General features: G+C 38.5%; 1 protein-coding gene and 1 long non-coding RNA gene across 3 annotated transcripts in view; one reads left to right on the forward strand and one right to left on the reverse strand.

Annotated features, from left to right (window-relative positions):
* KDM4D (lysine demethylase 4D) overlaps positions 1-24,928 on the forward strand; it is a 33,911-nt gene extending 8,983 nt beyond the window's left edge. For both annotated transcript variants that reach the window (XM_049620302.1, XM_049620292.1), the window contains exon 3: positions 22,433-24,928. In XM_049620302.1, coding sequence (XP_049476259.1) covers positions 22,777-24,354 — 1,578 coding nt within the window. In that variant the 5' untranslated portion in view covers positions 22,433-22,776 and the 3' untranslated portion in view covers positions 24,355-24,928. The remainder of the gene's footprint in view (positions 1-22,432) is intronic.
* The window catches only part of LOC125914894 (uncharacterized), a 30,076-nt gene continuing 13,205 nt past the window's right edge, over positions 10,790-27,660 (reverse strand). The window contains exons 2-3 of the long non-coding RNA XR_007455472.1: positions 13,046-13,137; positions 10,790-11,654 (exon numbers count right to left, since the gene is read on the reverse strand). This is a non-coding gene — a long non-coding RNA (uncharacterized LOC125914894). The remainder of the gene's footprint in view (positions 11,655-13,045; positions 13,138-27,660) is intronic.

The raw sequence follows: 27,660 nt of genomic DNA on the forward strand, positions 1-27,660 counted from the left end.
TATCATAATACACTCAAAAAATTAAGAAGTTCCTAAGAATATATCTAAGGCAACATATACATTATCTTTATGGATAAAATTTTGAAGCTTTATTGAAATACATATAAGATCTGAATAAATGGAGGAATACCAGTTAGTGAATGGGAATGCCCAGTATGGGAGGTATGTCCACCTCAAGTTTTTCTTTAACTCATGCAATTTCAGTTCAAATCAATAATATTTTTGTGGAACTTGAAAAATTTATCCTAAAATTAATACTGAAATTTAACTCTACTAATCTACCCAAATTAATTCTGAAAAAGATGAATAAGCACATAGGGACTTGACTTACCAATTACCAATACTAAGCATAAAGCTATTATAATTAAATAGTATAGATTCAGCACAGAAATGGACAAATCAATGGACTTGAATGTAGAGTTTAGAAAGAGATCCATGTTTATATTGGAACTTGGCATGTGAGAGTGAAAGATTCCAACTCAGTGGGAAAATGGGGATAGACAGATTTCTACAAACAACAACAACAACCACCAAAACGACAATATAGATCCCTACTTCCCAACAGCATTCTAAATGGATGAAACAAAGAAAACAAAAGAAAATAAAATCTTTGTGACTTAAAGGAACAGTATGTTACTTAAACAGGACATAAGGGAACAGATCATAATGGAAAAGATAAGTTTGATTACATTTAATTTTCAAAATACCTAAAAAAGACACCATGAACAAATTTAAATGGAGGTGATGGGGTGAAGTGAGCTATTTACACACTGTGACAGACATAGAATTAGCATCACAGACATTTAAAGAACTCTTACAAATCAGTAGAAAAAGAAAAACTAATTGAAAAAGCAAAGGGTATAACTGGTAATTCATAAATTGAAACCCACATAAAGGCAATAATCAATGAAAAAACCTGCACCTCATCAGGAAACAAGCCACACAATCATATAAAAGGAAGTAAATAATTTTGCCAATCAAATAGTTAACTAAAAATTTGACATTCTCAAGTGCATCTAGGGGTATGGAGAAAGAAACTTCTATTCAGTGCATGTGTTAATTAGGAAAATCACTAGGTAAAGCAACTTGACCTTGCGTAATAAAATGCAAAATACAGTTTCTGTATCACCTAAAAATATCTACCCTAGGTAAATTCTCACATATAATTACCAGAACACACATAAAAGTTTTTAGTGTAGCGTCGTTCATAAAAAACAAAACAAAACAAAAAACACTTAAGTAATCTAAATACCCACTAATAGAGAAATGCATTGAATAAAGTATATTCTTATAAGAGACTATATATGTATATTTTTGTGTATTATGAGTTGAGACAGTGTTGAATTCAAAAACTGAAAAAAATTAGCATATTATGAAATCATTTATATAAAATAAAAGTAGTAGATACACAAAACAATAGTCCATATTTTTAGTGGATACACAACACATAACACACATACAAATGAAAAGACATCCACCAATCAAAGAATGCACCAAATTCATAATAATTGTTTATGAGGCTGGGAAAGAAAAGGAGATTAGGATTTGCAGTTTACATCTAAAAGGGACTTCCACTTCATCTGAAATATTTATTTCTTCTATTTAAAAGTACCTGAAACAGGAACAAGATCCTTCAGGATGTCTGTTCTCACTACTTCTACTCAATATTACACCGAAGATTCTAATCAGGGTAGTTAGGCAAGGAAAAAAAAAAAAAAAAAAAAGAACAGCATCCAAATTGGAAAGGAGGGACTAAAACTGTCTTTATTGACCAACAGAGGGCATGATTTTATGTAGAGAAAATCTTAAGGAACCACTAAAGGACTACTAGAACTAGGTAAGTTTGGCAAGATTTCAGAATATAAGACCAGTATACAAAAATCAGTTGATTTCTGTACACTAGCAATGAGCAATGTGAATTAAAAATGAAGTTAAGAAATCAGTTCCATTCTCAATAGCATCAAAAAGAATAAACTGTTTAAGAATAAACTTAACAAAAGAAGTGGAAACTACATTGGAAACTACAAAATGTTGTTAAAGAAGAGCTAAATAAATGCAAAAGCATTCCATATTCATGGATCAGAAGACTTAATTTTGTTAAGATGGCTATACACCCCAAACTGATCTATGGATTCAGTGCAATTCTATTTAATTACTTCCGGCTCAACCCCCCCCCCCCCCCCCGAAAATAAAACTTTATGCTGAAGTTGATATATAAATACAAAGGACCTGGAATACCAAAACAATCTTAAAGAACAAAAAATTTGGAGGACTCACACTTCCTGATTTTAAAACTTACAGCAAAGCTGTAATAATTAAGACACTGGTATCTGGATAGCTATATAATTAACTGGAATATAATTGAGAGCCTGAAATAAACCCTTAGCCAGTTGATTTCAACAAAAGTTTCAAGAAAATTCAACAGTTAAAGAATAGTTTTTTTTTTTTAACATTCTGCTGGAACAGTGGATATCCACAAACAAAAGAATGAATTTGGATCCCTACCTCACACCATATACAAAAATTAAGTCAAAATTGACCATGGACCTAAATGTAAGCAAATACTGTAAATGTCTTAGAAGAAAACAGGAATATATCTGCATGACCTTGGGCTAGGCAATTATTTCTTAACTACAACAGCAAAAGCACAAGCAATAAAAGAATTGATCAGTTGCACTTAATTAAAATTGAAAATTTGTACACTTCCAAAGACATAATTAAGAAAGTGAAATGGTAATGCACAGACTGGCAGAAAATATTTGCAAATGATATACTCAACAAGGGACTTATTACCAGGACATATAAAGACCTCTTGCAACTCCATAATGAGAAGACAAATAACTCAAAAAATGAGTAAAGAATTTGAATAGAAATTTCTTCAGAAAAGACATGGGCAATGAGCATAGGAAAAAAAAAATGCTCAACATCAAATTAGTCATTAAGGAAAGACAAACCAAAACTGCAAGATAATTCACACCAACTAGTAGAAATACTATTTTAAAAAAAGGCAATAATAAGTATTGGTGAGAATGTTGAAACATAAGGATGCTCCTATATTGCTGGTGGAAATTTAAAATTTTGCAGGCACTTCAGAAAATCAGTGTAGCAGTTTCTCTGAACATTAAACATAAGAGTTACCATATGATCCAGCAATTCCACTCCTAGGTATCTACACAAAAATAAAAACACATGTCCCCACATAGACTTGTACATGAATGTTCATAATAGCCAAAGGATGAAGACAACCTAAATGTTATCAATGGATGAATGGACAACTAAAATGTGGTATATTCATAACAATGGAATATTATTTGACCATAAAAGGAAGCAAAATACTGATACTACAACAGGGACGAACCCCAAAAACATGCTGAGTGAAACAAGCCAGACACACAAAAAACTCATTATATGATCCTATTTATATGAAATTTCCAGACTAGGCAATAGATTAGTGGTTTCTTGGAGCTGAGGGTGGAAATGTGTTGTGACTGAAAATGGGCATGAAGTTTCTTTTTGGAGTGATGGAAATGTTCTAAAACTAGATTATGGTGATGGTTGCACAGCTTTGTAAATATACCAAAAATTATTGAATTGTACATTTAAAATGGGTGAAATTTTTGTTATGTAAATTATATCTCAATAAAGCTGTTTTTTTAAAAAAAACACTTGAAGCAAATATGAAAAAATGCTAAGAATGTCAAGTCTGGCTGTTTGGAATGCAGGTTTTTGTTATATATGCAATTTTCTCTATTATTTAATGTTTCTAAAAAACAGAAAATTAAGACACCATAAATTCCTGAGCCCCAATTTCAAATGAAATAGATACACAAATCTAAAGCCTTTTCTTTTTTTTTTTCAATGTTTACTTATTATTTTTGAGAGAGAGAAAGAGACAGAGCATGAGCGGGGGAGGGACAGAGAGAGAGGGAGACACACAGAATTGGAAGCAGGCTCCAGGCTCGGAGCTGTCAGCATAGAGCCTGACATGGGGCTCGAACCCATGAACTGTGAGATCATGATCTGAGCCAAAGTCAGACACTTAACCAATTGAACCACCCAGGCACCCCTAAAGTCTTTTCATTATACTCTCACCCGCAGGTACCGACAGTTGCCCCCAGCCCCAAAGGAAATGACTGGATACTTGTCAGAGCACTCTCAATGAAACTTACCAGTCATACATAGCAAACAAAACTCTTCAGTGCCTGGCTCTTAAACATAAGCCAAGAATAATAGATATATGAGGAAAGCACTTAACATGAAGGACAGAAACCAAAGCGTCCTGGAAGAGTGAATTCAGGGGAAACAGACACAATGTAGAAAGCAAATGGAACCTTAAAAAAGTCCCCAGAATTAATACTTCTAGAGAGAGAAAAAAATCTGAAGCCATGGAAAATATCAGAAATCCATAATGAAAGGAATATTCAGAAAGCAAAAAAGAATTTATGGAAATTAAAAATAATTGCTAAAAGATTTGGAAAATAAAGTGTAACAAAAGAACAAAAAGATGGAAAATAGAGCAAAGATAAGAAAATTAGAGGGTAAGTCCAAGAGGTTTCATAACCAACTAATTGTATTTCTAGAAAGAGAGAACTGAAAATATAGTGGGAAGGAATATATTAAAGAAATGATATCAGCCCCACAGCAACGAAGAACATGAGTTTCTATATCAGAAGGTCTAGCTCAATAGTTGACAAAAAAGACTTACGGATCATGTCCTAATGAAATCTGTGAAAATCAGGACCAAAGGAATATCCTAAAAGTGTCAAGAGAGTAAAAACAGGATGCACAAAAAGGATCACAAAACACATTGGTTTTGGATTTCTGGAAGCTAGAATTCAATGGAACAATGTCTTCACAGTCCTGAAAGAAAAACGTAAAGGTAGAACAAAGGCATTTTCAAACATGCAAACTTTGGTAGTTAATATACTTATGACCAACTTTGAATTTCCTTTTTAATATTTAGGAAAATTCCCATATTAGGTCTCCTGCCTTGCCAAGGTTGAAGCCAGAATTCAATCATCCAGCATCTGTTTTAGCAAAGATATAGACATATGACTTAGGCTCTTCCCATCAGACTCTTGATTGGAACACCTCAATTTGAAGAAATGTGAGGAAGTTGGTTTTGTACAGGATTTGTTCCTGGAGGAGGTGGTGAAGGACAGTGAGCTTTCAGAGGCAGCAGTGGCATAGACTCTAGTTGGTAATGTCTGTTGCCCATGGTCTTTAGTACCTTGGACAAAAGAAGGTATAGGAATACTTTAATATAGATTGTTCGATAATTTGGGTGTTGTTCCTAGATGCACAGTCTAAAAACCTATTCTCTGGTCCTTCCAAAGATTCTGTAAACTACTTAATAATCTATAATGTAACCTCCAAGGATGCGCCTGGTGGACATGCTCCATCAACACAAGGGAGTAAACCAGGAAAGAAGACTGAGGTGGGAGGAATCAGGGATCTAACATAATAGAGAAAGGGAATCTCTAGGATTATGATAAGTAGAAACTCTAGCCTGCAGGCTATGCAGCACCCTAAAGACTAACCAGTCCAGATTCAAGAAAGCATATGGAGGGCTCCAGGAAGGATATTTCTGAAGAGAGAAATCTGATTTGGTACCTGATGTGTTTTATGTATCTACAAGATATTTACACTACTGGAAATGAATTTGGGAATGAATTAGTATGTATAAAACCAAGCAAATGAAACAATGAGACAATTATTAACTACCTGATAAATAAAATTTTGTATGTGGAAATGCAGTCATGGTGTACTACGTGACTCAGCTGTAACGAGTTTTGCATGGTAAAAATATAGACTTGGTTTAACCAAAAAATTTGATACAGCTATAGGAGAGGATGGAGTAGGGGAAGTCTGTGTTGGGATGAAGCATAAGAGAACTAAATCTGTATCTTTTATAGTATGACTATCCACAATATCTAAAACTGAAAAGTCTAGAAATGTTGGAAAAAGAGAACACAAGAAACAGCTAAAATACCTAAGAGTGATTATTTTTGAGGAGTGGAAATGAGGGACAGGAAGTGTATTAGTTATTGGCCAGGGTTTTTTAGCTGCATATTATAGAATTTACTCTAGAATTCACTGTAGTCTAAGGCAAAGGAGTTTTGTGTTTTGTTTGTTTGTTTGTTTGTTTTTAGCATTAAGTAGTTTAGAATCTCTGGAAAAGTCCAAGAACCAGACTTACATGCTACTCAAGAACTGTATTGGCAATTCAAAGAAGCACATGTTAGAAGTTGCCTCAATTCAATAGAGTGGCTGTGTCTTGTAGATAATGGAGTTCAAAAAAGACTTCTGGCTCTTGCCTCTCTCTGCTGCTAGATACCACCGTGACTGCCACAGTATCCATGTAACAAAGGAAAGTAAATAGAAAAAACTCTAATGAGGTTAATATTCCCATGCTCAGTTTATTATATGTCACAACAAAATCATAATGTGACATTTGAATTGCTGATTTAAAGGCCAAGTCCTCCCTGCAAAACAAAGTAAAACCAAATGAAGGCCAAGTCCCAATCTTTGTTACAATTTAATCTATGCTGTTCATGCCCGACACTAACCACCAAACTCTTGGATGTTCCTAAAAAAGAAACTGACACCAAACATTGGCATTTGAGGCACAAAGTGTACAAGAAAAAAATCACTTTTTTATCTTCTCTTTTCCATGCAGCTAATAAAGAAGAGTACGTTGAAATTTGTGGGGCAGAAACATGCAGATATCTTGGGGAGAGAAGCAAGCACATCTCATGGAAGGGATTTATAGCTTTAGACAAGTACCCATTAGAGGTGAAAGCTAACTGTCAAGTAAAACATTCTGGATAGCTCCCACTTCAACAGTTTCTGCTAAGTACCAAATACGTGGCCCAGACAAATAGTTGGCAGGGAGGCCTAGGGTTGGTGGGGAAGAGTCTCGAGGAGGTTGGTCTGGAAGGTAGGGGTTATAACTTAGAGAAGTGAGAGAGGAAGATTATAGAGTCAGGGACAATGACAAAGAATTTGGAGCCCAAGGTTTGGGTTAGGTACTATTGAGAGATATATTTGAGGAAACAAGATATAAAGATGGTGGTTTAAGTACAATCGCTTACTTTGTTTCCTCCAAAACTCCACTCAAGTAACAATAATAGGATTTTTGGCTTACAAAAAAACAGGTAGACAAGTAGAAACTGATTTACCAAACCCTGTAAAGTTGAATCCTAAATTGGCAATGAGGAAAGCCAAGAAGCAATGCAATTGTCTCTACAGAACCCAAAGACTTAGGCTTTCATGGCACTAGATACCTCTGAACATGGCAGTTAAAAGGAGGCTAAGGAGGATTTCTTGAAAATCTAAGAAGCAGTCAGAGCGAGCCTAAGATCCCCTCCCTTCCTAAACTTCTCTGTTGCCCTGATGGAAGACTAAATCTAAGAATCAGTTAGAGCCTCAGATCCCCTCCCTTTCTAAACTCCTCTTTTGCCCTGATGGAAGACTAAGCTTCATTTTCTAGAGTAGGTGAAAAAGATGGCCTCTGGACTGGGAATTTCCAGCACCTCTTGAGAGAGTGGCTGTCATAGGGAAAACAAACTGGCTTAGTGAACTTTACAAGTTGGATATTAGAAATTTCAGGGCCCCTTTTCCATATATTAGGGAAGTCAGGCCTGTCCCCTCCAGGAGGAAGACTAGAAGATCCGTCACTATTGAATATGACCAGCCCCAGAGATACATCAGAGGCTCACCCAAGAAACAGCCCAGACAGATCATCATTTAGGGAAACATAATCACCATACACCCTGAGCTTCTAAACAGTTTTTTGTGTTATAGTTCTATATGAACCAACTACTAAGGATCACCAGACATTTGAGGAAAGCCTTAAAGCTGAAAGATAGAAACTGAAACAAAAAATTAGGAAATTTCAAAGAAACAGACCATACAGGCGGAAAAGAACCTTCAAAAGCCATTGACATGTTAATATTTTCAGAGAGATAGAAGAAATGTACCCATGAAACAAGAACAGGACAATAAGACACGGGGTGGGGGACAAGGAAGCTACATACACACAAAAAAGCTAAGGGATCAAAAATGCCTTGGAAATTAAAACGTTTTTCTAGAAGAGCATAGTGATAAAAGGATACAAAACTGGGAGAAGAAAAGTTACAAAAGTTAAAGGCCCAATCCATGAGGCCTGATATCCAAATAACAGGAGTTAATAAACAGAGGAAAAAAGTAGAGGAAGTCATCAAAGAAGTAAAAAGTTTTTCCTTAAACTAAAGAACCTGAATTTTGAGACTGAAAAAAAAATTTAAGAACACTGGGATAAAGAAAATCTATAAACTTGAGAGGAAGAAAGAAAACACACAACAAACAGGACATATTTAAAGAACCAGGCATTAGATTTACATCTTCCTTTTTCCTCACATCATCCCCACAAAACAATAAAACAAGTTAACTTAAAAAAAAAATAGAATTAAAGGTACAATTAACATATAAAAGGGAAAAAAGTAAGATACTACTTAACCTGCCTCTGAAGGGGAAGTAAACTTTTTAAACAGATGTGAAAGACATTACAAAGCAAAAGACTCACCTTAAAACACTGAAATATGTGTCAACATTTTAGATTAAATAAAATCAAGGAACTATAAAGAAGCGGGAAACTGGGAAAAACCTATGAACATATCTAATAAAGGGCTTAATACGTAAAATTTTCATATGGGCAATATGTAAAATGTTCATATAAGTACATGAGAAAAAGCACTAGGACCCTAAAATGGTCCTAGGAAAATGGGCAAAGGTTATGAACCAATACATATGATGAAATGCAAATAGCTCATATTCATGAAAGGAAAAAAAAAAAAAAAAAAGCCTTAGTGGTACTCCAAGAAATGTAAATTAAAACTTGAGCTCCACTTTTTTGCTTACCAAACAAGTAGTTTGTTTTTCCTTTCCCCTCACCCCCCAAAGTAAAGTTACTTAATGGTGAGGATGTGAAACATTCTTTCTGAAGAGTTTTGGAAATAACAGGTTAAGGACCTTAAGATATTTAAATCCTACAGTGCAATCATTCCATTGCCACATATCTAAGGAACTTTGTTAATTTCACCAATATTTTACTGTGCATACTGTTCAAGGTACTGAAATTAGGATACATATTTATAAGTAATAACTGTCCAATAGTACAAAGTTTAGTCACTTGTATCATAAACAGAATTTATTCAACCATCAAATCCATGGTTATAAATTATTTTCAATGAGTGGTAAGTAGAATTTGTAATTCAGGAGGGAATCTTTTATTAAACACAGAATTTAGATACTTCCAGCAGAAACAGTGGCTAATGTCTGAGGCGGACAGTGACTAGGGTAGCTGTATTATCATTTGTAGAAATAAAGACATCTAAAGGAGGAAATTAATTTTAGGAGAAAGATGATCAATTTGTACTAAAAAAGTTGATTTTCAGGGGCTCAGTGGGCTGTCCAAGATGAAGAAAAATGTTAGGAGCAAGTCGGTATGATAGAAAATTATGACAATAAATAATATCTTTGAAGAGTGAGAGTGCAATGCTAAAGAAAGCCATGAACATAAATGGGGAATTTAAAGAAAGAAAGAAAGAAAAAAAGACACTTAAGAGAGTGGAGCTTCGAGGTTAGTTTGCTTGCGTGTGGTGGGAAGAGGAAGTGGAAACAGGGAGATAAAGAAGAAGAACCAGAGTTAAGAGGAATTAGCAGTGCCTAGAGGTCAGGGTTTTAGGACGAAGAAGGGGGTGCTCCGTGAATCAGTGATGTGGAGAGATAAAGTATAACCCCTGGAATAGCATTTGGGAGGAAGCAATTCGATGATTTACGGAGATCAATTCCAGTGGAGACGTGGGGGCAGAACCAGAAGATGAGAGAGAGGAGGAAGTGGGTTTGTGAACAAAGACTGTTTCTGTTTGTGCTTTTGACATGTTAGGTACTGAAAGGAAAGTGAGAGAAAGGACAATAACTTAAGAGACAGGTGACTGAGATTTAACAAAGGCAAAGGTGATAGTGATTATGTAATTGACCATCCTGGAACAGTGGGAGGTATTGATTGAAGGGGTTTAAAGGGAGAGATTAGCCAGAGAGGAGTATGTCCTCTTGAGAAAGAAGAGCAGGAAGAAAGCATGTGACCAAGAGGAGAGAGGCTGCAGGTGTATACCAAATAGCCTCACTTAATTATTTCTTGAATAAATTTTTGGAGTGCACAATATAGAAATTACAAGATCCCTTGGAAACTATAATAAAGAAAAGGACACAGACCATGCTTTCAAAATACTTTTATATGGAAGACAAGTACAAAAATAGCTCTGGAGATTGAGACCACAAGTTCTTGGGTTAAATATGAATTTTTCTCCTCCATAAATTGGGGACAATGATGGCACCAACTTCATACATGACCAGTTGTGAGGTTTGAATGAGACTCTATTTAGGAAGTGTTTAATAAAAGGCCTGGCAAAATGAGATACTAAATAAAGGTAACTCTTGCTGTTCATAGTATATCAAGTATGAAGGATAAGTGCTAAGAGAGAACAATAGGAGATGAGAGAAGAGATGGTGTTTTTTTTGGGGGGTGGGCATAAAGGAAGAAAAGGGGTCAAGTTCATGTACTTGAGAAGAGGTGGAATTTAAGGACTGAGAAGGAAGGAAGGGAAATTTGGGTGAGATAATGTGGGTAGAGGCAGACAGTTTGAAATTTCATAGCATAAAGTAAAAAGGATTTCAAGACATCAATAAAATGACACTCGGTTAAAAAATACCTAAGTTAAAAAAAAAAAAAAAGTCCATTTCAAGCATCCCCATTCTCTTTCCAGCTTACATTTCCTAGTGTTCTAACAAGATTGTTTGACCCACTGGAGAAACTGAAGCCATAAGTCAAATACTATTTCATTCTCCATCACCACCCTCATGTTCTCATTTCTTTTTTTAGCCAGGATAGATTTAATGGCCGATGATTATAATCACTCCATCTACCTAATCTAATCCATCAGTGTCCCCCTTTGCATGAGACATACTTGCCTGGAAAAACCTAACCCTGATGGAACCTTACTATTTGCTTTCTTCCCATCTTTTGAATGCCCCTTGTTCATGGGGAAATTTTTTGTCCCGCTGGATAGTCCTTGTAGGGGCTGCCACCAGTTTTTCAAGGCCTGGGGATAAATACTTCAAAGTTACACAGTATGAGTTAAGGAAACACATCAAGTCCAAGGTGCACACAGTCCCCCTTTTTCTTTAGCATTTCCACAGAGAGGCATCTCATGTTCAGGAGGCAGGCTGGATATGACTTTCGTTTTGTTCTTGTGGAGGGGCTCCTTCCCCTGTTCTTCCTTCTTATAGGGCTCCAATGGCAGCAACTTTATCAGGAACAGTACATACAGACTGCTGGGGGAATCAGTCTAGATGTCATACCAGCTATTTGGGGCCTGCCCTTTAGGAGGCAGCTGGGGACCTTGGGTCCATTTAGATGGTACAGTTCTCTAGCCACGGGAAGCAAGCCATTATTCCCGTGGGAAGCTGTACATAACCACTTCCCATCAGCTAGGGGAAGGAGTTTGGACTACCCTATTGTTGAGGCATTCTAGGGTAAACATCTAGGGTCATTTTTGGACACTGCTTCATAACCATCTATCCCCAAGACTCTTGAGTGCTCTCAGTTATATCTGGAATAAGAAGAGAGAGATGTTATTTGACATCCACCCAGAATTTAGAGTCTAAATTAATTGTATTTGTCATGTTCCCTTAAGGACGAGCCAGATTGTTATCTGGTCCCCTCATCCACATTTATTAGCAATAAGTTCTGTAAAGACCGAGAGGTTATTTTACCAGCTATAACCTTCCTTTCGTCCTTGGACACTAAAGTTGGAAAAGGAGAGGAGTGTACTGATCCTCCTTATCCCACCTCTGCAGATTCTTTAGTGCCTTAGGGTCCATCTAAAGCAGAGGTGCCAAGAGCTACCACCGCTTACTCAAAGTGCCTCTGCCATTGGCATTTGAGTCTGCAGCATCTGTTTGTTTGGGTACTTTTACAGAAGCCACCAGGTCACAGAAAGCAAACCCTTCCTTGGCTATTTTGGCTTCAGATCCCAGACCCAAAGGAAAAAGAGTTTATGTTTAATAAAGAAGCCAAACTATGGTGACCTTGTTGGGGAATGGGATGGCATTGGATTGGGCATGCGTCCTAGCTTCCTCTTGTCTGGATGGACCTCGAATAAGGTGGAAGAACCTAGGGTGCCAAGACTCTTGGGAACCACAGGAGATGTGAGGAGTTTCTATTATTTTGAGGTGATCTTGTGTAGTCTTATTGGGGAGACTGTAGGGTGAGATAAAATGCCTCAATCTCTAACCATAATGTGGTTGACTCTTCCCCAGGAGCTCCTCCTCACCACATTTCTTTGGCAAGGTTTTCTTTTCTTCCCTATAGTTTTTGGGCAGACCCAAATGCTAATATGTTTTATTCCCTAACAACTGTGCTATCTTTCCTATACTATTTTCTTCCCGTCCTGTCAGTGTTCCCAAGGAAATCTTTCTGTTCCTAGGAGGGTTCTACAATTTATATAACCTTCAGATCCCACAAAATGTGCTTGTGCTCTTGGTTTCTGGCAAACTTCCAGGCAATTTGTCCAGAAAAAGTCAGAAATTTCCAATAATTTTCTAAGGTGACTCCAAGTGGAATCAAAATCTCCAGGAGGTCCGCTCTGATTTCAAACACCAACTTAAGATAGTAGTAAGCTAGGGGCACCTGGGTGGCTCAGTTGGTTAAGCGCCTGACTCGATTTCACCTTAGGTCGTGATCTGACGCTCGTGAAGTTGAGCCCCGCATGGGGCTCCACACTGAGTGTGGATCTTGCCTGGGATTCTCTCTCTCCCTCTCTCTCTGCCCCTCCCCAACTCATGCGCCAATGCTTGTGCTTGTGCTCACGTTTTCTCTCTCTCTCTCTCTCTCTCTCTCTCTCACTAAAAATAAAAAAAAAAAAAGAAAAAAAAAAAAAAAAAAAAAAAAGATAGGAGTAGGCTTACTTGTCCCCCCCATAGGTACATCTAGGTAGTTTACCTGGAAAGCCCAGCATTAACTGCTCTATATCATCTTCCAGCTATTCCTCCTTACTCAGTCCTTGGCAGTTTCTCCAGTCACAGTAGCTCTGGCTGTGGAGAAAGCTGTTTGAGCTTACAAATTGTTTTTATTTTTATTTTTAAACACAATTTCAGATTTGTTGAGGGTTGGCCGTCATTTCCCGTCTTTATTTTCTTGTAAGAAGTCTCCAAGAAAAAAATTCAGGCAAAACACGCATGCTTTGTAGCTGGTAACATTGAAAATGAGGGTGTTTACTAAAACAAAGAACATTGTGAGTTCAGTTGGAAGAGGTGGTTGGATAGCTAATTGGATTCAGTGGTGATTGGACTAGGGATGATGGACTTGGGGTGGGGCCAATGTGATTAGAATTTTGAAAAGACATATAAGTTCATGTTTCGTTGGGAGTTGTTTTCTTGAGAGACTGTTTTCTTGAGAGAAAACCATCTCTAATTTTATCCAAAACAAGGCAATCGGAGAAGGTGATATTTGAACTGAAACTCAAGGGAGGTAAGAGAATTGCTTGTCTGCAAAGACCATCAGGTAGGCGTACTCCAGGCTTTTCTGAGACACAGCCCGGGATGTGGTTGGAAGTGAGAGAGCAAGAGGTAGGTAGAGTAGAAAGCAGTGATACTGAGCATCAAGAGGTAGTGGGGTACCAGATCATGTAGGGACTCTTAGGACATTTGAAGGATTCTAAGTGAATGGAGTAGGCATGCCCAAATTTGAAGACAGGGAAGATAAAATAGAATATTTGGAGAGCAGATAAACAGAAATTAGGAGAGCATAAAAGGATTAGCAAACAGTATTAAGGGACCTCTTGAGATAATGTCAATGAAGTAGTTAGCATCTTTTTCTCCTTAAGAATGTTTCTTTTATTTCACTGCTAAGAATGATACTTGCTGTTCATTTTTTTACATTGAAACCCTTCATCTTACTATAGAAATATTTTTTAATGGTTTACCAGTAAAGAATTTAAAAATCATGAATAAGTGTTGAATTTCATCAAATAGTTTTTTGGTACCTACAAGATGATGATAGTTTTCATTTTCTTTGTTAGTATTCTGAATTACTTCATTAGATTTTCAGATACTGTATCATCCTTATATTCCTGGAATACATTCTATTTGGTCATGAGATATTATTCTTTTAATATGTTTCTTTATTTGGTTTGATAACATTCTGTTTAAGCTTTCATCTATGTTTATAACTTAAAGATGGCCTATAGCATAATTTTCTGTTGTTTTAATTTTCTGTTGTTTTCTTATTTTGCTATCAGACATTGTAGCCTCATCTGAGTGGCTTTCTAGCTTTTTCTCTGAAAGAATTTGCATTAATAAGAGCTAACTTTCTTAAAAATTTGCTAGATTCACCTATAATATGATGTATTTCTTGGACTTTTAGGGGTCATACTTGGAACCAGATTCTTATGCTTCTGTGTTCATGCTTCCTAGTTTTTCTTGGGTCCATTTTGGATATTTTTTCTCTGTAGAAAATTGATCTCTTTTGAAAATTTTGCTAGCAAGATGCTGATACGATTCTCTTAAATTTTTTCTACTGTATTATTAGATTTGTGTTCTGTTAATTCCTATTACTGCTTGTTGTCTTCTCTCTTTTCTTATGATCAATTATACTCATGGTTTGTTGCTTTTATTAATCTCTTTAAAGAACATTTTTGGTCTTCATACCGGTTGTGTATGTATTATCTTTCATTAATTTCATCTTTATTCCTTGTCATTTCTTTAATCCTCTTCCTTTTGTCTCTATTTTCTAGCCCCTTTAATTAATTCAGTGTTTAGTTCATTTATTTCTGTTAATGTAATGAAATATGTCTCGTAGTCTTTAATGCTAGCTTAATGCCTAAACTCAATCTTTATTTTATTTTTATTTTTTCATTGAGGTATAATTAACATACAATGTTATATTAGATTCAGGTATACAATATAATTTGGCAATTCTATATATTACCCAGTGCTCATCATGATAATGTGTAGAAATTGTTGAATCACTATATTATACATGTGAAACTAATACAACACTGTATGTTAACTATACTGGAATTAAAATAAATTTTAAAAATTAAAAAAAAATTTTAAAGAGTGCTTTGTCTCTTTTGTTTGTTCATTTGTTTTGTTTCTTCAATTTCACATTTGAGTGAAATCATATGGTGTTTGTCTTTGTCTGACCCATTTCACTTTATATCCTCTAGGTCCATCCACATTGTTACAAATGGCAAGATCTCATTCTTTTTATGGCTAGGTAATATTCTATTTCTTCTTTATCCATTTCATTTATTGATGGACACTTGGGTTACTTCCATATCTTAGATATTATAAACAATACTTCAATAAACATTGGGGTGCATATGTCTTTGCAAGTAAGTTTTTTCATATTCTTTGGGTAAGTACCCAGCAGTGGAATGACTGGATAATATGGTAGTTCTATTTTTAATCTTAGAGGAATCTTCACACTGTTGCCTACAGTGGTTGCACCAATTTGCATGCTTACCAACAATGCGCAAAGGGTTCCTTTTTCTCCACATCCTTGCCCACGCTTTTTGATTGTAGCCATTCTGACATAAGTAAAGAGTTATCTCATTGTTGTTTTGATTTTCATTTCCCTGATGATTAGTGATATTGAGAATATTTTCATATGTCTGTTGGCCATCTGTATGTTGTCTTTGGAAAAATGTCTATTCAGGTCTTTGTCCATTTTTTAATCAGATTGTTTTTTTTCAGTTTTTGTTTTTGTTTTAGGTGTTGGGTTGTATAAGTTCTCTATGTATTTTGGATATTAACCCCTTATTGCATGTATCATTTACAAATATTTTCTCCCATTTATAGGTTGCCTTTTTATTTTGTCAGTGGTTTCCTTGACTGTGTAAAAGCTTTTTATTTTGATGTAGTCCCAATAGTTTATTTTTGCTTTTGTGTCCCTTGCCTGTGGAGACAGATATAGAAAAATGTTTATATGACTGATGTCAAAGAAACTACTGTCTATGCTTTCTTCTAAGAATTTATGGTTTCAGGTCTCCCCATTTAGGTCCTTAATTCATTCTGAGTTTATTTTGTGTATGGTATAAAAGAGTAGTTCAGTTTCATTCTTTTTTTTTTTTTTTATGGCTATCCAGTTTTCCCAACACCTTTTGTTGAAGAGACTTTTTCCCATTGCATATTCTTGCCTATTTTGTTATAGATTAATTGACCATAGAAACATGGGTTTATTTATGGGATCTCTTTTCTGTTCCATTGATCTATGTGTCTACTTTTGTGCTCATAACATGCTATTTTGATTACTATAGCTTTGTAGTATATCTTGAAATCTGGGATTGTGATACCTCCAGCTTTGTTTTTCTTTCTCAAGATGGCTTTAGATATTCAGTCTCTTGTGGTTCCATACAAATTTGAGGATTATTTGTTTTAGTTCTGTGAAGAATGTTGTTGGTATTTTGATGAGGATTGTATTAAGTCTGTAGATTGCTTTGGGTGATGTGCACATTTTACCAACATTGGTTCTTTCAATCCATGAGCATGGAATATCCTTTCATTTGTGACTTCAATTTGTTTTTTTTTATTTTAAATTTATTTATTTATTTTTGAGAGAGAAAGAGAGAGAGAGTGAGCATGATCAGGGGAGGGGCAGAGAGAGGGGGAGAGAGAGAATCCCAAGTGGGTATCGTGCTGCCAGCATGGATCCCAGTGTAAGACTCAGTCCCACAAACCATTAGATCACAACTTGAGCCGAAATTGAGAGTTGCATGCTTAACTGACTGAGCTACCCAGGTGCCCCAGCTCTTCTTTAAATGCTTTGTAGAAAATGAACAAATCAGGAGACTATAGATGCTGGAGAGGATGTGGAGAAACGGGAACCCTCTTGCACTGTTGGTGGGAATGCAAATTGGTGCAGCCACTCTGGAAAACAGTGGGGGTTCCTTAAAAAATTAAAAATAGACTTACCCTATGATCCAGCAGTAGCACTGCTAGGAATTTACCCAAGGGATACAGGAGTACTGATGCATAGGGGCACTTGTACCCCAATGTTTATAGCAGCACTCTCAACAATAGCCAAATTTTGGAAAAAAACCTAAATGTCCATCAACTGATGAATGGATAAAGAAATTGTGGTTTATATACACAATGGAGTACTACGTGGCAATGAGAAAGAATGAAATCTGGCCCTTTGTAGCAACGTGGATGGAACTGGAGAGTGTGATGCTAAGTGAAATAAGCCATACAGAGAAAGACAGATGCCATATGGTTTCACTCTTATGTGGATCCTGAGAAACTTAACAGAAGCCCATGGGGGAGGGGAAGGAAAAAAAAATGAGGTTAGAGTGGGAGAAAGCCAAAGCATAAGAGACTGTTAAAAACTGAGAACAAAATGAGGGTTGACGGGGGGTGGGGGGGGGGAGGGGTGGGAGGGAGGGAAGAGTAGGTGATGGGCATTGAAGAGGCCATCTTTTGGGATGAGCACTGGGTGTTGTATGGAAACCAATTTGACAATAAATTTCATATATTAAAAAAAAAATAAATGCTTGGTAGAATCTACCTATAAAGCCATCTGGTTCTGGACTTTTGTCTTTTGGAAGTTTTTTGATTACTGATTTAATTTCATTGCTATTAATTGGTGTGTTCCAATTTTCTATTTCTTTCTGATTAAGTTTTGGAATATTATATATTTCTAAGAATTTATCCATTTTCTTCTAGGTTGTCCAGTTTGTTGGCATATAGTTTTTCATACTATTGTCTTATAATACTTTTCACTTCTGGGGTGTCAGTTGTTATTTCACCTCCTTTATTTCTGATTTTAATTATTGGAGTCCTCTCTCTTTTTTCTTGATGAGTCTGGCTAAAGGTTTGTCAATTTTGTTTATCTTATCCTGGTTTCATTGTGCTATTCAGTTTATTTTTTTAGTCTCTGTTTCATTTATTTCTGCTCTAATCTTTACTATTTCCTTTTTTCCATTGGCTTTGGGCTTTGTTTTTCTTTTTCTAGCTTCTTTAGGTCTAAGGTTAGGTTGTTTGTTTGAGATTTTTCTTGTTTCTTTAGGTAGGCCTGTATTGCTATAAACTTCCCTCTTAGGACAGCTTTTGCTTAATCCTAAAAATTTGGGGCCATTGTGTTTTCATTATTTGTCTCCATGTAGTTTTTCATTTTTTATTTTTTACTTTTTTAATGTTTATTTTTGAGAGAAAGAGAGAGTGAGAGAGCAAGTGAGGGGCAGAGAGAGACAGAGACAGAATACAAAGCAGGCTCCAGGCTCCGAGCTGTCAGTACAGAGCCTGATGCGGGGCTTGAACTCACAAACTGTGAGATCATGACCTGAACTGAAGTCAGACACTTAACCAACTGAGCCACTCAGGATCCCCTGTCTCCATGTATTTTTTGATATCCTCTTTGATTTCTTGGTTGACCCATTTATTGTTTAATAGTATGTTATTTAACCTTCATGTATTTTAATTCTTTCCAGATTTTCTTGATTTCTAGTTTCATACTGTTGTGGTCAGAAAAGATGCATGATATGATTACAACTTTTTTAAATTTATTGAGACTTGTTTTGTGGCCTAATGTGATCTCTTCTGGAGAATTTCCATATGCACTTGAAAAGAATGTGTATTCCACTGTTTCAGGATAGAATGCTCTGAATATATCTGTTAGATGTATCTGGCCCAATGTGTCATTCAAAGCCACTCTTTCCTTGTTGATTTTCTGTCTGGATGATCCATCCATTGATATAAGTGGGCATTAAAGTCCCCTACTATTATTGTATTAGTGTCAATTTCTTCCTTTATATCAATCAATAGTTGTTTTATGTACTTAGTTGCTCCCATATTGGGTGTATATTTACAGTTGTTATAGCTTCTTGTTGGATTGTTCCTTTTGTCATTATGTAGTATCCTTCTTTGTCTCTTATTATAGACTTTGTTTTAAAGTATATTTTGTCCAATGTAAATATTGCTACCACAGCTTTCTTTCCACTTCCATTTGCATGGTAAATGTTTTTCCATCCCTTCACTTTCAATCTGCATGTGTCTAGATCTGAAGTGAGTCTCTTGTAGCAGCATATAGATGGGTCTTGCTTTTTTATCCATTTAGTCACCCTATGTTTTTTAATTAGAGCATTCAGTTCATTTACATTTAAAGTAATTATGATAGTTATATACTTATTGCCATTTTGCTACTTATTTTACGTTTGTTTTTGTAGTTCTTCTCTGTTCCTTCTTTCCTTGTTCTGTTCCCTTGTGGTTTGACGGCTTGATATGATTGGTTTCCTTTCTCTATTTTTTATGTATCTATTACAGGGTTTGATTTTTGGTTACCATTAGGTTCAGATGTAACATCTTATGCATATAGCAGTCTATATCAGGTCATTTACATTTGAACTCATTATAAAATTTTTATTCCCCCACCCCATGTTTTATGTATAAGATGTCATACTTTATATCCTTTTATTTTGTGAATCCCTTGACTGATTTTTATAGATTTTGTTGATTTTACTGCTTTTGTGGTTTAGCCTCCATTATGGTTTTATAAATGATTAATCTACTACTTTATTATATGTTTGCATTTGCCTATGAAAATTTTCCTTTCATAATTTTCTTATTCCTGATTATGGCATTTTCTTTCCACTCAAAGAATTCCCTTTAATGTTTCTCATAAGGCTGCTTTAGTGGTGATGAGCCCTCTAACTTTTGTTTGTCTGGGAAACTCTTTGTCTCTCCTTTTATTCTGAATGATAATAAAGCTGAGTAGAGTATTCTTAATTGCAGGTTTCTTTCTTTCAGTACTTTGAATATATCTTGCCACTCTCTTCTGGCCTGCAAAGTTTTTGCTGAAAAATTAGCTGATAGCTTTATGGGGTTTTCCTTGTATGTAACTCTTTTCTCTGGCTGCTTTTAAAATTCTCTCTTTATCACTACATTTTGCCATTTTAATTATTATGTGTCTTGGTGTGGACCTCTTTGGGTTAATTTTGTTGGGGACTCTCCGTGCTTCCTGGATCTAGATGTCTGTTTCCTTCCCCAGATTAGGGATGTTTTCACTTATTCAAATTAATTTTCTACCCCATTCTCTCTCTCTCTTTTTCTGAGATCCCCATAATGCAAATGTTATTACCTTTGAGGATGTCACCAAGTTTCTTTAACTGATTCTCATGTTTTATTATGCTTGTTTTCTTTTTTCTATTCAACTTGATTGCTTACCATTACCCTGTCTTCCAAGTGCTGGTCTGTTCTTCCACCTCCTCTAATCTGCTATCGATTTCTTCCAGTGTATTTTTTATTTCAGTTATTGAGTTCTTTATCTCAGATTGGTTCTTTTTTATATTTTCTCTCTTTGTTTAAGGTTTTACTGAGTCCATAAGTATGTTTATGACCATTACTTTGAATTTTTATCAGGCATATTGCTTATCTCAGTTTCATTTAGTTCTCTTGCTATGGTTTTGTCCTCTTCTCTTTTTGAACATATTCCTCTGTCTTCTTATTTTGTCAAGCTCTCAGTGTCTGTTTCTATGTATTAGGAAAGTCAGCTATGTCTCCTGATCTTGGAAAGTTGAGGCTCTATAAAGAAGAGGTCCTTAGGTGCCTTACAGCACAATGCCCCCTGTTCACCAGAACCAAGCACTTCAGAGATGTATACTATGTGGGCTGCATGCACCCCCCATTATGGCTGAGCTGCACTTAAAGTCTATTTTTTGATAAACATATGAAAATTTGTGAAAATCATCATAGCTTGATGAATTATCACAATTAGCTCTTCTGATAGCTGTGTAACCAGCCCTAGGTTAAGAACAAGAGTATTAATATTTCTTCAGAGGCTTCCTTATGCCCCACTCACAATCTCTCTTTTTCTCAAAGGTAACTACTACTCTGACATCTAATATAGCTAACTTTGCCTCATTTTTATCTTTTCTTTAAGTTTTTTTATTTGTTTTGAGAAAGAAAGAGAGAGAGCAAGTGGGGGAGGGCCAGAGAGAGAGGGAGAAAGAGAGTCGCAAGCAGGCTCCACACTGACAGCACAGAGTCTGATGTGCTGTCACACAAACTCATGAACTGTGAGATCATGACCTGAGCTGAAACCAAGAGTTGGATGGTTAACCGACTGAGCCACTCAGGTGCCCCTCATTTTTATCTTTATAAAAATGGAATCATGGATTATGTTGCTCAGTATGATGTTTATAGAATTATTTTTTATGTTTCTATGTGGTTTTGTTTATCGTCATTCTATATTATATTCAATTGTATGAATATACCATAATGTTCATCCATTCAACAGTTGATGGGTATTTAGGTTGTTTCCAGTATTTGGCTACTAGAAGTAATTTTGTTATGAACATTCTCAGAGGTACCTTTTAGTGCAGAGTCATGCATGTTACCTAGGCATGTTTCCTCATGTATGCACGTGTATGTGTTCAATTTTATACATGCATATGCTCAGTTTTATTAGTACATACTATCCAAATAGTTTTCCAAGGTGAGTGTAATGATTTCCATTATCTTTATTAGAGTATGAAATTCCCATTGTTCCACATCCACACCACCTCTTGTTTTATCATCTTATAAAATTTTAGCCTTTTATGTGGTATATATATAAAATGGAATACTACTCAGCAACAAAAAAGAATGAAATCTTGCCATTTGCAACAACATGGATGGAACTGGAGTGCATTATGCTAAGTGAAATAAGTCAGTCAGAGAAAGACAGATATCATATGTTTTCACTCCTATGTGGAAGTTGAGAAACTTAACAGAAGACTGGGGGAAGGGAAAGAAAAAATATATATAGTTATGAAGAGGGAGGAAAACCATAAGAGACTTTTAAATACAGAAAATAAACAGGGTGAAAGGGGGTGGGGGTGGGGGTATGGGAAAAATGGGTGATGGGCATTGAGGAGAGCACTCATTGGGATGAGCACTGGGTGTTTTATGTAAGTGATGAATCATGGGAATCTACTCCCAAGAGCACACCGTATGCACTGTATGTCAGCTAACTTGACAATAAGTTATATAAAAAAATAAAAATAAATAAATAAAAATAAAATAAAATTTTAGCCCTTTGGGTGCCTGGGTGGCTCAGTTGGTTAAGCATCTGACTCTTGATTTCAGCTCAGGTCATGATCTCACAGTCAGTTCATGGGATCAAACCCCGTGTCTGGCTCTGCTCGGACAGAGTGGAGCCTGCTTGGGATTCTCTCTCTCTCCCTCTCTCTTTGCCCCTCCCACTCCCCCCGTCAAAATAAATAAATAAACTTAAAAAAATTTTTAGCCATTTTTTGAGCGTTCAATAATGTTCCATGGTGGTATTTTATCTGTAACTCTCTAATACTTTTCCTACATTAACTTTCAAAATTTTTGTATTTTTTTCTTTTAGGCTTTGTCTAAACACTGCCCTGAAGACACTACCTTTAGGATACCCACCGAAGACTGAGTGATTCAACAAACCTCAAGAGGACCGAACCAGGTGCCAACAGAGGAGCATCACAGAATTGCAGGCACAGCCACCCTCATTTCTGGGCGAATATTCTACCACGAGTGCTGTTCCCTGATGAATCAGCAAGCCTAACAAACATTATCCTTTAATTTGCATAGTAATAGTAGTCCACTGGTATTTCCAGCTGACACAGACACTCAAATTCATTTTTGAAAAAGTAGCATTTTCCAGCATCCTCAAATATCCAGAAGATATCTAAAAAGTTTGGGCTTTGGTGCTTATTAATGAAAACCATGAAGTCTAAGGCCAACTTTGCTCAGAACCCAAATTGTACCATAATGATATTTCATCCAACCAAAGAAGAATTTAATGACTTTGATAAATACATTGCATACATGGAATCCGAAGGCGCACACCGCGCAGGCCTGGCCAAGGTGATTCCCCCCAAGGAATGGAAAGCCAGGCAGACCTATGACGATATCAGTGACGTCTTAATAGCAACTCCCCTCCAGCAGGTGGTCTCCGGGCGGGCAGGTGTGTTTACTCAATACCATAAAAAGAAGAAAGCCATGACAGTGGCGGAGTATCGCCAATTGGCAAACAGCGGAAAGTATCGGACTCCGCCACACTCGGATTTTGAGGATTTGGAGCGAAAGTATTGGAAAACCCGCCTGTACGATTCTCCGATTTATGGCGCTGACATCAGCGGCTCCTTGTTTGCGGAAAACACTCAACAGTGGAACCTTGGCCACCTGGGAACCATCCAGGACCTGCTGGAGCAGGAGTGCGGCGTGGTCATCGAGGGCGTCAACACGCCCTACCTGTACTTTGGCATGTGGAAGACCACCTTCGCCTGGCACACGGAGGACATGGACCTTTACAGCATCAACTACCTGCACTTCGGGGAGCCCAAAACCTGGTACGCGGTGCCCCCGGAGCACGGCCGGCGCCTGGAGCGCCTGGCCACCGAGCTGTTCCCGGGCAGTGCCCGCGCCTGTGACGCCTTCCTGCGGCACAAGGTGGCTCTCATCTCGCCCACGGTCCTCAAGGACAACGGGATCCCCTTCAATCGGATCACTCAGGAGGCTGGCGAGTTCATGGTGACGTTTCCCTATGGCTACCACTCTGGCTTCAACCACGGCTTCAACTGCGCAGAAGCCATCAACTTCGCCACCCCGCGATGGATCGATTATGGCAAAGTGGCGTCTCAGTGCAGCTGCGGGGAGGCCAGGGTCACCTTCTCCATGGACGCCTTCGTGCGCATCCTGCAGCCTGAGCGCTATGAGCTGTGGAAGCGCGGGCAGGACCGGGCTGTTGTGGACCACACGGAGCCCACCTCGCCAGACAAGGGGGAGCTCAGCGCCTGGAGGGAGGCCCAAGCTCCCCGGAGAGCCCTGCTGGGCCTGAGGCACCTCCCACCCCGCCGGGCCACGCGCACCCCTCGGCCTGTGGCCGCTAGTGGTGGGACTGGCCGTCGCACCCCGATGTGCCTGGCCTCCCCACGCTCCTCGCCGGCCCAGAGTTCTTCCTCTGATGCCCAGTCTGGGCTTGTCCCCGCCTGCACTTCCCAGGAGGCCGGCCCCACCCGACCACCGACCCCGATTCCCTCTGCCCGAGATGTTCATCCCTCAATGGGCAGATGTGGTCCTGGTCGTCGTCCTCGGGAACAAGGGGCCCGGGGGCCCAGCATCCAGGCCAGGGCCAAGAGGCGTCTCTCGGTGGGAACAACGCACACAGCCCAGTACCCTGAGGCTCTGCCCGGTCCTGTGGATGAACCCTCAGTGGACAACCCTGTACCACTGAGCCCTGGACTCCAGCAACCTGCGGAGGCTTCTGGGTACAGTTGTGCCCTTTTCCCCTAAGCCCAGGGGATAATGTTGTAACCTACTGCTCTTGTGTGTGGAGGCTCCTTGAGACCCACCACATTTACATCAGAGCTTTGGGCCAGCCTGCAGGTTACTAGTCTTCAGAGGCCAGTGATGTTGCCACTGATGCGTTGAGTCCATGTTCTTTATCATGTTCGCCATAGTTTGTTCTTCCTGCCAGACTCTGGAGTGTCTTTGGACACTGCTAATTCCTGTGTTGCCAACTGAGGTTTCATCCACTAGACACTCTTGTGTCTCTGTAAGCTAGGTCCTGCTGAGGTCATGAGAGCATAATCTTCCCCAGACTCCTCTGGGCCAATGCTTCTGGGTTTTGATTCTCCTCCAATCTCCCTGACTTTTCTCCAACCCTACCCCTTCCCCCCTTTCTTGCAAAACAAGGCCGTTTTGACCAAATGGGTCAGTAGAGACTCAGAACATAATTTATGATCTTTCTGAGTCTTGGATGTATTCAAAATGTGTTATGGCCAGTATTTGTTCACAAATGTATTAAAGGTAACCACAATGTTAAAATCTAAAATTCGTTTCTAATAAATATTGTGCATTCAAATAATTGAGGGGTTGAGGTTATTCTTTTCTGCACTTTTCTTGATAATTATATCAGAACATTTCAAGCAAGGCTGATTTTTGTTGGCTGGCTGCATTGCGTGATGTTGATGAGGAAGCAATTTGGCAGATGGTTATTGGGTATGAGCTGACCGGGTGGGTGAGGGGATTGGGCTTGCAGCCCTATCTTAAGGGTGACTTGGTGGAAGTCACCTGGTACTTTTCTGGGCAGTAGGACCCCAGCTGCTGGGAGGTGAGCATGCAGGGGACCAAAGTGCCCCATCCCAAGACCTTCTCCCCAAGTCTGCACTGCGTTTTCAATACTTTGCATGGCCCATTCATTGACTCATCCCAGGAGACATGTGCACAAAGAAATGGACAAGAGAATTCTACTTGTTAACATGTGCTGTGAAGACAGGAAAGGGGTGGGATGCTGGAACACACTGGGCAGGGCTGGCCTAGATTGGGAATCACGGAGAGTTTCATTGAGCAGGAGACCTCTGCCAAGACCCAACTAACAAAAAGGAAGCTGCATCCAGAGCTGATTTCCACTTAGAGGAAACAGTAAGTGGAATAGACCCAACATGGAACTTCTGTTTTCTCAGGAATAGAGAGGAAGCTCATTTGTGTCTGGGCATAGAGAGGAAGAAAGAGAGAGGCAAGGTGTAGGATATGAGGCCCTTGTAGCTCATGTAGAGTATCAGGGTTTTTTTCACCTTGACAGGAGAAGGCATTGGAAGTTTGACACAGCCCTTGACATGCTGGGATTTATGGATTTAAGCAGCGAACTGAGTTGTGGTGTGACGATGTGGGGGCAGGAGTAGTTAGAAAGCCCAAACAATAGTGGTGAGAGTCAATGGTTATTTCGATGTCAGAATTGAAAATACACACAAGTGGAAAAACTCAGAATCAGTCTTGGAAATTGCAAGTGAGGGTTGGGTACAGAAGGAAACATTTCAGAGAAGCAAAGCGCCTCTCTACTCCCTCCAGCTCTCCCCTAAGAACATCACGAAAGCTCTGGCATTGGAAGCCCCACGTATCCCCGAAGGCAAGAGTAATGAAAACATAGTGTTGGGTGGGAATTCTGATGCAGGAATGTGTGTCTCATTCTACACCATGCAGCTGGGCACCTTGGTCTTTCCTAAGGTGACAGGAGATGGAAGTAGACTCTGGAATGCTGGGCTTGGGAAGCTGAGCTCAGGGACACCTGGTACAGCGGGTGACGGGGGGGTGGGGGTGGAAGCCCCGGATGGAAGTGGACTGGAAGCATCTGGAAGAGAGCAGCCCTAGAGAGCAACTGGACCCACAGCATATCTTACATAAGCAACGAAGACACTTCGGTGTAACGCGTTACTGAGAGCTTGAGGGGTTTTTTTTGGTCCTTCAATTGAGATCAGTTGTGGATACAGCAGTGTAGGGGAATGCAAGAATTCTGAAAATTTCAAGGGCAATCCCTGGCTCATGTTCCTATTTTAAATGTTAGGAATTGAGATTCTCATTATGTTTCAGGAATCTTACAAACTCTTCTCTGGCAGATAGATGTCCCGGGCAGCTTAGCATAAGCTCAAAAAAGGGTTGGGTCTTAAAGGGGAAGAAACAAAGCTGATTTCCAGAAAATATCGTTCCCATTGGCATTCCTCTGTTTTCAGCCAGTTATTTTCACATATTTGTTTTAATTTGCCTTGCTCAATAAGGACAAGAAATATTAAGAATGTTGTTCAGCGTACTCAAACTTTTCTAAGCTTTTTAATGTTTGTTTGTTTGTTTGTTTGAGAGAGAGAGCAAGAGAAGAGAAGGGGCAGAGAGTGAGAGAGAGAATCTCAAACAGGGTCAAAGCTGTTGGTGCAGAGCGGACACAGGACTCGATCTTATGAACCATGAGATCATGACCTGAGCCAAAATGAACAGACTGACGCTCAACTGACCGAACCACCCAAGTGCCCCTAAACTAGTCTTCTTGAAAGGACTGGGAGCCGAGGGTGGTATTGAAGGGGCTTCTGCAAGCAGTTTTATTCACAATCCTATTTCATTCGTGGTGACACCCTCAGTGTAGACACTCAGTGTTGACTACTCTTCTCAGTAAAAGACACCCATCTCCAGCTGTCTCTCATGTCCACTAAGGTTTTCCTATGCTCAATCTTGGTAAAGCAAGGGGCATTTATCATAACAATTATATAAATTGCCACTTTTGTTCTCACTGCCATGATCTCTTCTAGACATTTCTTAACCTGTGAGAGAGAACAATGGTGAATTCAGTGTATATTCAAGTTTATAGACAAAAGTATATGCGGCCACAGGTAATATGGTGTGCGTGGTCTTATCAACTTATCCCATTACGTTTTATTTTTTATTTTTTTTAATGTTTATTCATTTTTGAGAGACAGAGGCAGAGCACGAGCGGGCGAGGGGCAGAGAGAGAGGGAGACATGGAATCCGAAGCAGGCTCCAGGCTCTGAGCTGTCAGCACAGAGCCCGATGTGGGGCTCAAACCCACAGACTGCAAGATCATGACCTGAGCTGAAGTCAGATGTTTAACCCACTGAGCCACCCAGGCACCCCCCGTTAGGTTTTAAAAATTCAATATTACATTTACAAGCTCTGAAGACATTGCTTTATATAGGTCTTAGTCCAACAAATTAAATGAGATCTGTTGTCAATTTTTATCTTATTCACTCCCCTTCTGATGGACAACAGGATTACTTCCAAATCTTTGTGAATTCAAACGCTTTCCTGAACAGC

Source organism: Panthera uncia, chromosome D1 (genome assembly GCF_023721935.1).
Source record: "Panthera uncia isolate 11264 chromosome D1, Puncia_PCG_1.0, whole genome shotgun sequence".
Lineage (NCBI taxonomy): Eukaryota > Metazoa > Chordata > Mammalia > Carnivora > Felidae > Panthera > Panthera uncia.